We start from the raw sequence: 13,725 nt of genomic DNA on the forward strand, positions 1-13,725 counted from the left end.
TCATGAGTCTTGATTTACTAATGTTTTGGACGTGTTTTCTGGTATCCACCCATGATTTTTTTTTGTTTGAATCTACCTATAAGCAATTATCTACCAACAGTCTCTTCATGGAACGTGATTTCACTGTGAGTAACTTCAAGAAAAAGTCTCTCCCATATCTGCTTATCTTGCATTTTTTTAAGACATGGGAGAATAAAAGTGGGTGTGGAGAATTGTAGATACTTTAAATTTCATGAGTTTCACAGAACAGATGAGATTATTTTACTATTAAAATATTCTTGTGTTTTAGGGATGTTTTTAGTTTAGCTTTAAAAAAGAGAGGCATCAAATACAGAAAATAGTTCTTAAAAGAAAAAACTGCAAACCATAAACAATCATATGTAAGCATGTTATGCTTCATAATCAAAGGGGAGAAAATAAGAAAGTAGGGGAAAGTAGGAATGACATGTCTAGTTTTGAGAAAAGATGAGAAAAGTAGAGTGACATCCGATTAGTGAGAGTCTTCAACGTCAGTCTAAAAAATTTGAACTTTGATGGATAATCAAGAGCCCTTGAAAATGTTTTGGTGAGAGCATTCTGGAAAGAAATTTGGAATTATGTAAAGAAAGTAACTAAAATTTTCATACCTTTTGACAGAGAGATTCCACTTTTAGACATATACCCCACAGAGGTCACTAACAAAAGAAAAGTTCCATATAGACCAACATTTTTTATAGCAGTACTTTTTTGTAGTTGCAAAGAACTGGAAACAGTAGATTTCCATTGATTAATACTTAAAAAAATTGTAGGGCATGAATATAATGGAATATTACCTGATTTGAAGAATCCTTGATCAGGGTGAGTAGGGAGAAGTGTGAAGAAACATTTCTAAGAGCTGATGAAAAGTGAAGTAATCAGGTCCAGGAAAATCATATATACAGTGACTACAAAAATATAAATAGAAAGAGCAACAACAAAATACAAACATTGAATGTTGTGAAATCATAATGACCAAAATTGGCTCAAAAGATAAGTTATGAATCATTGAGCATTTATTAAGGTTTTATTATGACAGCCACTGTGCTAAGCACTGAAGATACAAAGAAAAGCACTAAAAATAGTCCCTGTCCTCAAAGAGCTTACATTCTAATGGGGGTAGACAACATATAAATAAAGAGATATATACGGAGGAGATGAAAGCCTGCACAATATATGCGGGCGCTTCCCCCCCCCGCTGGTTATGGCCGGCAAGGGCTTGCAGCCTGCCAAAGGATTTTGGATGGTGGGCAAAAAAGTAAGGCTGCCACAGCACATGTGCTCCTGTTTGTCATGTGACCCCAGCAACCAATCATCATCAGTCTGTTGTATTTGGGGCCAGAAGAAGTTTAGCCTATTTTAATTTTGGCCCCTACCTACTGCCAAGTTGTGCAGGTCTACCTCATAGGGAAAAACTTTAGTAACTAGGGGGACATGGAATGGCCAGTTGCAGAAGGGGGTGTTTGAGGTGAGTCTTAGAGGAAGGTAGAGATTTTAAGAATTTGAGGTGAAAGAGAATATTTAAGGAATGGAGGAGGGGCAGCTAGTGCAAAGGCACAGGGATGTAGGATGGAGTGTCCTGTGCAAAGACATAAAGTAGGTGGTAAGGCTCTTACTTGATCACCGGCCAAGAATAATAGAATCAGACAACTGAGGGCACTTTGTTGAAGTCTTCAGGTAAACCTGGAGGCTGTGTGTGGGTATTCTGTATATTGTGTGTGTGTGTGTGTGTGTGTGTGTGTGTGTGTGTGTGTATGGGTATGTATATGTGTGTGTGAGTGTGTGTGTGTGGGTATGTATGTATGTGTGTTTGGGGGGTAATTATCCCAGTGGTTCCTGTGCAGCTGCGCATGAGTAACTGCAAGGGGTCACCACAGTGCCCAGTGAAGAAGGGGAGAGGTTGGGGACTTACCCAGCCTAGGGAAGGCTTGTAGTTCGCAAATGTGAGGAGATGATAAGTGAAGGGCGTGAGGTGGCTGTGTTGGATGTAGGTTGGCTATTGCTGGGAGGGTGGGATAGAATCCATCTTTCCATCAGTGGAGTGATTGGTCCTTCTTCCCTTGGTATGTCATAGGCTTCACGGCATGAAAGAGCCTTTACTTTGGTAATCACTGTCCTAGGAAACTCTGAGACTCTGCTTTATAAAGAAGTTGCTGATTTTCATTGATGGAGAGGGTTCCAGCACTGAAAAAAATCACGGTTCTATTGCCATGCCCCATAACTGTTATTTTTTTCAATGGGACTAAGCTCAAAGAGAGGGTAGGTGGCTAAGTGGATAGAGTGCTGGGCCCAGAGTCAGGAAGACCTGAGTTCAAATATGGCCTCAGGCACTTACTAGCTGTGTGACCTTGGGCAAGTAATTTAACCCGGTTTGCCTCAGTTGCCTCATCAATAAAATGAGCTGGAGAAGAAAATGGCAACCCGCACCAGTATCTTTGCCAAGAAAACCCGAAGTGGGTCAACAAGAGTCAGACTTGACTGAAAGGACTGAACAACAACAAAGCTCAATTAATACTACTATATAGGGAAAAAAATAGGGACTGGAACTGTGATTTCTTTGGTATAGGGTAGTATAGGCATATGAGGAAATAACGAAGGTCAGAACCTTCTTTGAAACTTATAGTCTTAGATAATTGCCTGGAGTACTGAGAAGTCCTCGTGGTTCAAAGTTGGCTCTCTGTCTACTCTGCCACACCTTTTGTCTGAATCTTCCTACATGTTAATGAAATATTTAATAAGGAAAATAATCAATTTTACTTTATGATATAAGTCTACCTGGCCTCATATCTTAAATTATAAAATATCAATATAACTTTAACTTTAAAAAAGCAAGGTGTTATACACACACACACACACACACACACACACACACACACGCTCAAATTAAATTAATTAAAGCTCTCCCCAAATGGAATTTATTGCTTTGGAAGAAAACAGTGTATTTCCTATCACTGGTGGTCTTTACGTGAAGCCTGGTTGGGCACTTATGGACTCCATTGAGGGGATTCTTGTGTAGATTTGGGGTGACTAGATAATTTTCTTGATCTTTTCCTTCTTTCAACTTCTGTAATTCTAAAGGGTAGAAGATAGGGCAGCAGTTGGCTGAGACCCAACATGAATGCCCAAACATAATGAAAACAAAGCAGGTTTATCTTCTGGGCTGGTTTTATACATGAACATAGTACCAATAAAATGAAGTGAGAATAATAATTACATTGAAGCAATGTAGAGCCCCAGTCATTAAATAAATATTCAGGTTTGTTCACTATACTGTATTTACTAAGCAGGAAAGCAGACTGATTCAGATTCAAATACTTTTTAGGAAGGATTTTTAAAAATTACGTTTAACTTTCAGTGAATCCACAAATCCAGTGGGCATAGTTTTACTGTATCATGAAAAGTACACTGTAGTTTTGCATGTTCTCTTGTGATTATAAACCATATTTTACTAGATGTTAATAGTCTAATCCCTGCACATCTGAGTACTATAGTTATAAAAAAATATGGCTCTTCCTTGGAACTATATTCCATTACAGTTTGTAAGCTAGTCTTCTAATTCACTTTATTCTTGGTCTTATTTGAATATTTTTAGTAAAAACTATTTAACAGCATAAATAGATGTTTAACTTTTTTATTCATAATTGGTAATAGGGCAGAATAATTTTGTGGCATGGGGCCAATCAGTCTGTTGGTTTTTCTCTGCCAAAATGACCTTGTTTTGTTTGGGTGTTGTTATGGAATGATCTTTTAATTCATTATATTCCTAATGCTTTTAAGCTACTAGTCATGGTATCATAACTATGAAGGAGGGGTAAGATCTCCATTACAGAATTTTTGGTCTTCCTTCTTCATGTTCCTTGTCTTTATTGTTCATCTCAGTGACAAGAAAACATGATAAGTTATACACTTTTTTTTTGTAACTGCTAGAGTTAGAAGTGAATATGGTTCAAACAAAAAGAACTTGTTCTCATTTTTCTTAAACTCTGTTGCTGTACCATATTAGGTCTGTTTCCCAAGGTGATCATAGAGAAAGGAAAAGAACCTATATGTTTTAAAATATTTATAGTAGTTTTCTTTGAGGTGGAATTTGAGGGGGGTAGCCATCAATTGGAGAATAGTTGAATAAGTTATGGTATATGATCGTAATGGAATACTACTGCTCCATAAGAAATGATGAGCAGGTTGATTTTAGGAAAACATGGAAAGACTTGCATGAAATAAGGCATAGTGAAACCAGCAGAACCAAGAGAACATTGTATACAGTAACAGCAATATTGTTCAAGAGGAAATGTTAATAACTAAGCTATTCTGAGTTATATGAATATTCAAATTAACTACAAAGGATCTATAAAGGAAAATGCTATTTATCTTCAGAGAAAGAACTGATATATGGAACTACGTATTATATGGTTTCACATATATATCTATATATCCATATCTGTGTCAAATGTTGGCCTTCTCTAGTGAGAATGAGGTGACAGAGAATATTCAAAGCATGGGGGGGGACAGCTAGTGCAAAGGCATGGAATGGTTCAGAAGGAAGGAAACAGCTTGGAACTCAAATGTAACCAAAAAAAAAATTAAGAGAAGGAAAAACAAACTTTTGCTTTTGATACTAACAACTCCTTTTTTTAAATAAATATTCTGCCCTTCCTCAGCTTTCATGGCACTAGTTTTTCCTGCTTTTCTTCCTGTCTGTCTGATGTCTTCTCATTTCCCTTTGCTGGACCATCGTCCATCTTCTACTCATTAATTATGGGTATTCTCTGTCCTAGGTGGTCTTCTTTTTCTTCTACACTCTTTTTTGGTGATTTCATTGGTCCCCATTGTTTCATTTATGACCTTTCTGCAGAGGATCCTGTTCTCATCTCTTTCCTGAGCTCTAGTCTTTCATTGTCAGCTGCCTGATAGATATCTCAAGGATTTGAACAGTTCAGCCAAAGTGGCCTACTTCATGTTCCCTGAATTCCACATTTCATCTCTTGCTTCTCTGACCCTTCACAGGCTGTACAGGCCCTTCTCACTTCTACCTCTGAGAATCTTTAGCCTTCTTTAAGGCTTAGCTCATGTGGTAGCTCCTTCAAAGCCTTCATTAATCCCTGTAATTATTAGTTCTCTATACTTTTCAATTAACTTCATGTTTACTTAGGACCTTAAAGCCCATCTTCTTCATTCTGTAGATAAAAAACCTGAAGCCTAGAGAGATTAAATGATTTGTCAAGGTCATGCATCTAGTCTTGGTCACATGATTTAAATCCAAGTCCTCTGACTTCAAAGCCTTTGATATTTCAACTGATTTTTTTTCAGTATTGATTTCTCTAGTAGATTGCTAACACTGAGAGCTAACACGTCTTTTTATTCACTTTGAGTAGAATACCTTGCATATAGTAAATACTTGTTAGGTAAAAGATGGCAAATTGAGAGATGTAAGCAGCAGTGTGCTGGATCCAGCTCATACTGAGTCTCAAGAGCTGATAATTAAATTTTCAGGATTATTTACACCTTAAAAATCAGCAAATACTACAAATCAGGGCTTGATTTGTTGTTTTGTTGGTTGGTTAGACTTAAGAAAATGATGAAGAAATATTAATAATTCAGATTAAACTTTAAAAGTTTTTGATGTATACATTTTTCCTCTGAAGAGCTGTTGTTATACATTTACCCAGACACTCCTGGAGAGAAGCAACATTGAGGTCATCTATTCCCAATCTCATTTTAAATATGAGGAAACTGAGGCCCAGAGGTTAAGAGACTTGGCGAAAATCACACAAGTAGTAAGTGTCAGAGGTAGGATTTCAACTCAGGTCTTTTGACTTCAAATCCAGCACTCTTTTCAAAGCACATACTTAATGAAATACCAATTGAATTGAATTGAATTGAAGTGCACCTCGTGCTTAGACAATATTAACTGTAACTACTATGAATCACTGAATATCCTGCTCTGACAAAGCAGAAATGGTAGAAAGACCTGCTGTTGCTTTAGGCAGATGTTAGTAGAATGACAGTGATTTTTGAAAAGCAACCACCCTTCTGGATAAGTTGCTACAGCACCGGAATTCTGAAACTAATGGTACGTGTTGTTTCATGTTGTCTATGTGAATAGAAAAGACCAGTATCTAATACTCACCAATAGGAGTATGTGTCAAGATTTATATAAGACTGAGATGTGAAGCTGTTTCTGTCCACACATTACATCCTTCCTTGTACCACCTATCTGGCTGAAGAAAAATAGCAATAACCACAATAAGGTGAGACTGAATCAGTGATTGGACATCAAATTGCCCTATAGCCATTTAAACTGGGAAATACAGATGCAAGGGAAGTGTTATTTTCATTCATTCATTTGTTCATTATTCATTCACTCATTCATTTTCTAATGCTGTACTATGGCTTCATTGCTCAGGTTGAGAAATAGGGAGGGAGGTAGTTGGGATGCCCTATCTTCTCAGTACATCTTAGCCAATTTCTAGTCTAGGGTCTAACTTTGCCATTATTTAACATTTACCTTGACCTCTACAAAAGATTCTGGTAGTAGAAGCCAGAGCAGAAGGCTCACATTGAGCCTTTATTTTCTATTTTCTGGCCATTTTCCTTTATGGTAATAAGTTACATTTTGGCTAAAAGTACAGTTCATGGAATTATAGAGTTGGAAGAGACTTAAAGATCATTTCGTCTTAGCCTCTCATTTTACAGATAAGGAAACTAAGATGAAGAAAGGTGAAATTATTTTCTCAAGGTCCCATGATTTATTACTAATACTCCATCCGTGTTCTTTCTATCATACTACATTCCTTCTTTTTGTAAAAACAACATACATGCATAAATCCATGGAGAATCCGTCATCTCCTCCTCTGTAACTGTAGCAGTTTATTATATTTTAAAAGTTTCCAAAGCCATCATGACCATTAGAAGGACAAGGTGGCCTTTTATGTAGAAAATTCCACTTTAAATGATGAAGCCTCAATTCTAATAATGTCCATGACAGTCATTCATTGTGATTCTCTCAAAAAGCATTTGAACTTCATTATTTCTTAATTCTCTCTGGAAAAGGGTATCGGGAAGGCCAGTAAGCTTCTGTGTAAAAAAGGTGCACTATATACATACTCTTCTACTAGTGCCTGATATACTTTGACCATATGTCTAAAATGAGTGCTTTCTCACTCTGGGTGACTGGCTCTTTATAAAATTGTTCTACTATCTTATCTCCAACTTAATAAAAAATAATTTGATGTTTCCAGTACAAATAAATTGATGCCATCCATATTTCTTATAGTTTCCCCCCCCCTCTTTACTTGGTATAGTTGACACTCCAGATCCCTATGTGGAACTTTTCATCTCTTCAACCCCTGATAGCAGAAAGCGGACAAGACACTTCAACAATGATGTGAACCCTGTGTGGAATGAAACTTTTGAATTTATCTTGGATCCTAATCAGGAAAACATTTTGGAGGTAAACAGAAAATGAGATGCATAATTTGAGAGGCATTTTGGATAGTCAGGAGTCATAAACAATGTCACTAGAGCTAGACAGCATAACAGGTTAGGGAGAACCTAACCTATGTCTAAGGGAGAATTCATGAATTGGGGAATGGGAGACTCTACTCTATTTTATGTGTAGTCAGAGGGAAACATCCGGGGTCAGAAAGAGGGCATTGAATTGAACAGGAAAAAAAAATCACTATGCATTTCCAACAGTTGAATACTTCCAGTAAAGGTGAATTTTGCAATCAGAAGTCTATGAAGATGAAAATAATTATTTTTATGACTACAGAATTTTAGTAGCTAATGACTTCAGATAATTTTTGCTTCTTATATTTTGAGTGTAGCTCAATGTCATTAATGTTTTATTTATAAGAACAAGGTTGAGGTGTATTAGAAAATTGCTCAGAGAGTCATAGCAAATTGTATATAAGTGACATATGCTTTATCTTGTCCTTACTTTAGATCACATTAATGGATGCCAATTACGTCATGGATGAGACACTAGGCACAGCAACATTTCCCATTTCTTCTATGAAAGTGGGGGAGAAGAAAGAAGTTCCATTTATTTTCAATGAAGTAAGTATCCAAACTCCCCACTGAAGTCCTTCACTGAAACCTTACTGTGAATAGAGGTTCTCCTAGGTTCATAAGCTATGCCAATTAAATGAGCATAGGCTGTGGTAGGTACTGCTAAGTTTGAAAAGCTTTGACTCCTGGTTCAGCAATAGGCCAGGTGTCATAAGAGCCTATTCATCGAGAAGAAGCTTTTTCATCAACAGCTTGGTCTTCAGGTGATGAATTTTTCTGGCCATAGAAACTTAGAAAATTGTGTCCTGAGGTATGGAAGGGTTGTCTTTGCAGTGGAAGGAGGATCCACACTTATGAAATTCTTTATGTTTTGAAGTGTTGGAGTACCCAAATGAAATATTTTTTGCCCTTCTAATATTTAGAACTCATTACAAATATTTGAGTTCAACAAACATTTATTAAGCATCTACTATATGCCATTTTATGCTAAGTGTTAAGGATACAAATGGAGAAAAATGAAACGAGACCCCATGTAAATTAGTTCTCTCTTCCTATGTAGTCCATCACAATTAACTGATAGTTAATTGTATTCTCTTGTCTCTGAAAGATACAATAACTGTATCCATATGTGGAAGGGATGTTGTAACTGTAACTGTTACATTTGTATGTATACATCTTGTTTCTCTTGAGGACATGGACTGCTTTGCTCTTATTTTTGTATCTCTAGAACTTACCTTAGTACCTGATAAACCACAGCAGGTACAAAATACATGCTTCTTGATTGATTGTTATAAAGTTAAATATTTAAGTAGTTATATTTGAATTCCCATGACAATTGTTCTATTTTGTCTTAAATAATCCTTACACATTTCTATTTGGTTGTTCTTGAAAGGAGTAGGTGATTTCTCTATGTGCCATATTTCCCCACTAGATCATGAGCTCCATGAGCATGAGGACTTTGCTTCATTTAATCTCTGTATTATCCTTGATGCACAACATAGTACTGTACACATAGTATATGTTTAAAAGGCCCTTGTTGCCGTTGAAGTCAGGGAAGATCTTTAAGTGGTTATTGGATCTATAGGTCCAAAATGTCTGTGGTTGCCTTATTACAGGTATAAAAAGATCCAAGAAAAACTGGATCGGGGCAGCTAGGTGATGTAGTGGATAAAGCTATGGCCTTGGAGTCAGGAGGACATGAGTTCAAATCCGGCCTCAGACACTTGACACTTACTAGCTGTGTGACCCTGGGCAAGTCACTTAACCCTGATTGCCTCACCAAAAAGCAGAACAACAACAACACAAACAAAAAAAACCAAACTGTCCAATCTCACATGTAATCATGATTTTTTTAAAATAAGAAATTCAATTTAACTACTTTGTTTCACTCTTACCTCAACTTTCTTTGTACTCTCTCTCCTTTCTCCTTACCTGCCATATCATCACTCTAGGAAACGTCCACCCTGGGGCCCTCCATTCCTCAATGGTAATTTCCTCTTTGGGAACATTTGGGAGGGTCCTCAGTCATCTTTCATCTCATTATTGTCTCATCTCTTTCCAGATTACACCTCTTTTTCCCTCACCTGCTACATTGCCCTGCAAGAATATTTCCTTATTCCTCCACATTTCTAGCACCCTTCTGTAAGCTGTCTTCTTCCAATAGCATATAAGCTTTCTTGTATTTTTATCCCCAGTGCTTAGCACATTCTCTGTCATATAATAAATTCTTTTGTGTGTGCGTGTGTGGTTTTTTTTTTATTTTTAGGCAATTGGGGTTAAGTGACTTGCCCAAGGTCACTCAGCTAGTAAGTGTCAAGTGTTTGGTCAGAGGCCGGATTTGAACTCAGGTCTTCCTGACTTCAGGGCTGGTGCTCTATCCACTGCGCCACCTAGCTGCCCCCCCATATAATAAATTCTTTAAAAAAGCTCTATCTCTATCTAAACCTGTCTATCTATCTATCTGTCTGTCTGTCTGTCTGTCTACCTATCTAAGATAGAATTTTCAAAGCCAGCACATTCTTTGAATCTTTGTTCCAGATGACCCCTTTTCCTGAGATACCTTTTTATTCATAACATTGTTTATATATAATGAATATTAATAAATATTTACTGAATTGGGAGCAAAAGTGGTATTATATAGAAGCCAACCAAATGTTCCATCAACTGTCCCAGAAACTTTCTTCTTGGGTCAATGTTGAAGACATATTCAGATTTCTCCACAAACCTCCCTCCCTTCAAGCAGAACTGAGGATCTGTTTATTTAGACAAAGATGGAAATGGTGATCAAACATTATGGATTTAGTTTTTAAAAGTTCTGTTCTCACGTTCTGATCAACAGTGACATATATGTAGACAATCAAGACCTGGATCATATCCAAAGTTTGTGGCTACTTGCTTCAGGAAAAGATGCTGCAGCAGACAATTAATATACTTTACACTTTCTTAATATGCTTTGTGTTTTCCAGTTGTCTGCAGTCATAGAAGGGACCTCTGAATCTCAACAACTGTAACCTATTTAAAACAGGCAATGAAGTATACTTTTATACTGTCTTTACATAGTCTATGGACCAGATCCCCAGACCTCCTCTCCCATCACTTTTCCAGGGAAAGCCCTTCTTGAATAATGAGCAGATAGTTTCTCAGGAATAATAGGACTTTGTAAAAACATATGGTGGCAGGCATAAAATAAATGGAACATTTTTTCTTTCTTTTCATTTACCTTTTTTTTTAAAAGGTATTTTTTTTGGTCAAACTACATTTGTTGCAAAGATTCTTTTGGTCTCAAACCTTAATAATAATGATAATGATAATAGTAGTTGGTGAATTAAAAAAAGAAATACAGTACTGGCATTGGAAAATACAATAAAATGTTGATGAATGATCAGACCATTTTTAGTGAAAGGAAAATCTTTCTTGTAAATTCAGTTCTTTTTTCCCCTGGGTATTTACAGATATAGATATAATAAAAGGTTATCATCTTGACAACATGGATTGGTTTCTCCTGAAATTTGATATTAAAATGTGTTCTGAATTCTATGACATACAGATACTGATTGTAAAGGAAGATACATTTTTAAAAAATTTATTTCCTTTCCTCCTACTATTTCTTGTTCTTGGGAGTGTAACCCCTGGGGCTGAAAAGAAATATTTTCAACATTCCTGAATTTAAAACAGGTTACATAATTATTTTCTTTTATCTGTTTGAAAAAGTAGTTTTCCCAAAGGGCTTTAATTCATAACTTTGCTCTTGGGATGTCTTTATGGACTTTAATAACAACTTTTGTATTGCTGAATTGGGATAATGGGGGAAATAGTGAATAATGTGAGAGCATCAAGGAGAAAGAGCCCTTGGTCTTTTCTTAACTCACGTAATGTGTGACCATGGGCAAATCACCAAATTTCTCTATGCCTTAGGTTCTCTATATGTTAAAATAAAGATACTAACATCTGTCTTCCCCAGTTATTGTAGTGAAGTTCAAATGAAGTAATGTAGGTGGATTTTAAGGAGAGTGGGAATAAATGGCAAGATAATGCTAGGTGGAATCATTAAGGCAGTGTGGTTCAAGAGGAAGAGCCTAAGAGATGAGAGATGGAATGAAGAGATCTGTACTGTAGTTCTGGCTCTTCCAGTTGCTAGCTATTTGACCTGGGGAAAATCACTTCTTTTTGACCCTCAGGGTTCTCATCTATAGAGTGAATGGGTTGGATTAGGTAATCTCTAAGGTCGCCTCCAATAGTCTAGTCAATTGTCTAGTCAATGCCATCAAACTATTCATAAAACATTACAAAAGTGAAAAACACAAAAAGTCATATGATGCTTAGTTGATGGCTTCAGTGGATGGATTAATGAACTCATTGGGTTGGTACTCCTTCCACCAATACAGATTACAGCCCATTGATTCAATTACATATTAGATTATAGATTGCACCTCATTGGGTACAATTTTTGCCCATTTTTTCCTTCATAAATCATTTACAAAGGGTGTATGCCACATTCTAGTGACCTTCTGGTTCATTTATTATTTTCTAGATCACAGAAAAGCATTCCAGCTGTCCATGAATACATTACTCATCATTCTTTCTACACGACCAGTTCACCTGCTTTTCCAGTATTTTTTTTTACCTATGAGCCCACTCCTGTCTATCATGCAACTTTCTGTTGCCATCTAAACTAAACTGAAATTCTGATTTGCCAAACTACGGTGTTGTTTTTTCCTGAACTAATGAATCAGTTGATTCAAAATGATCATACCAATGTGACACAAAATGAGGGGTGCATAACCGAAAATAAATATAAAAGATTGGCACAAATTATATACATAGCATTGGGATATTGAAGCCAAGGGAGGGGCATAACAACAACAACAAAAGGTGGTTGTGTTATAGATATGTAGTACTTTAAAGATAGCTAAGTAACTTTGCTATTATTAGTATAACAAAAAAGGGGGGAAGTGGTTTTTTTTTCTTTCTTTCTATGTCACATGAGAAAGGGAGATATTGTGACAGTGGATAGGAAGCTGGTTCGTAGTCTGAGAGATCTGGCTTCAAATCCTGCCTCTGATGCACATTGGCTTTGTGAGTCTAGGCAAATCTCTTAACCTGTCAGTGTACCAGGCAGCACTGTAAGACCTTAAGTTACAGAGTGAGTTGTGATCTGTTTGGTTATAGGAATTTAAGAATTTTCCTCATCAGAAGTTCTTAATATCAATGAGATCACAGATCTGGACTAAAACAGACAAACAAAAACACTCATGTACGTGTGAGCAGGCTCCTAGACAAGGCTTTCCCTTTCTTTACCTCATCCTCTGTTTGTTTTTTCATTCTTCTTGCAAGCTTAATCCTTTTACTCACCCTAACATTCCGGTGTAACTTGTTCTTGAGGAAGTAATACTAGCCTTTTCTATACCTTTCTAAGAATTCAAAAATAATTGATGCAATAATGTGTTCTAGAATTTTACTAGAAATTAAAGTCAGATTGACTGAGTCTACCAATTTTATCCTCATTTATCTGTCTCTGTCTCTCTCTCCCTCTCTCTTCCCCTCTCTATCCCTCTCTCTCTTTGTCTTTTTGAAAATCATATTTGTCCTTTTTGAGTACTGTGGAACTTCTTCCAGTAAGCAAGATCTTTCAGATATCCCCAACCGTGATGTCAATCACACCTAGCAGCTTTTCCCCCCTCACTACCTTAGGATAGGGTTTTATCAGCTCTTGAGACTTTAACTCATTTAAAGAAGCTGGATGCTATGTTACCATGTGATTACTTATCTTGGATTTCTACTCCCTGTTAATTATTTTTCCCCTTCTCATTCCAGTGATTCTTTTCCTTTTATTTAACAAAAACATAAACAAATTAATAATTGTGTAATTTATTATTCTCACCATTTGCCAGTATAATCTTCTCATCTATCCTGAGCAGTGATCTTAATCCTTCTTTGATCCTTCTCTTGAACCCAATATGACTAAAGAACTCGTTTTGTGGTCATAAGCATTCACTGTTAGCCTTAGTTCATTCTAGTATTTAGCACTATTGATACTATTCTTATGGAAGTGGCATACTCTTTTGTATTCATTCTCAGTTATTGGCCCTTACTGAGTCTCTTATACAGACATACTGGTTTGTTGAAAAAGTACCCCCCTTTACCTTTTAATCAGAATTATTTCTGCTTGTGTCTTTAGAATTTTATTCTTGAAAACTTCTC

At 36.5% G+C, this 13,725-nt stretch overlaps 1 protein-coding gene across 2 annotated transcripts in view; it reads left to right on the forward strand.

The window, feature by feature from the left end:
* Positions 1-13,725, forward strand: part of PLA2G4A (phospholipase A2 group IVA) — a 164,596-nt gene that overhangs the window by 54,568 nt on the left and 96,303 nt on the right. For both annotated transcript variants that reach the window (XM_027868653.1, XM_027868654.1), the window contains exons 4-5: positions 7,317-7,465; positions 7,960-8,073. In XM_027868653.1, the coding sequence (XP_027724454.1) occupies positions 7,317-7,465; positions 7,960-8,073 (263 nt within the window). The remainder of the gene's footprint in view (positions 1-7,316; positions 7,466-7,959; positions 8,074-13,725) is intronic.

This window comes from Vombatus ursinus, unplaced genomic scaffold (genome assembly GCF_900497805.2).
Source record: "Vombatus ursinus unplaced genomic scaffold, bare-nosed wombat genome assembly UNPS02014789.1, whole genome shotgun sequence".
Taxonomy (NCBI): domain Eukaryota; kingdom Metazoa; phylum Chordata; class Mammalia; order Diprotodontia; family Vombatidae; genus Vombatus; species Vombatus ursinus.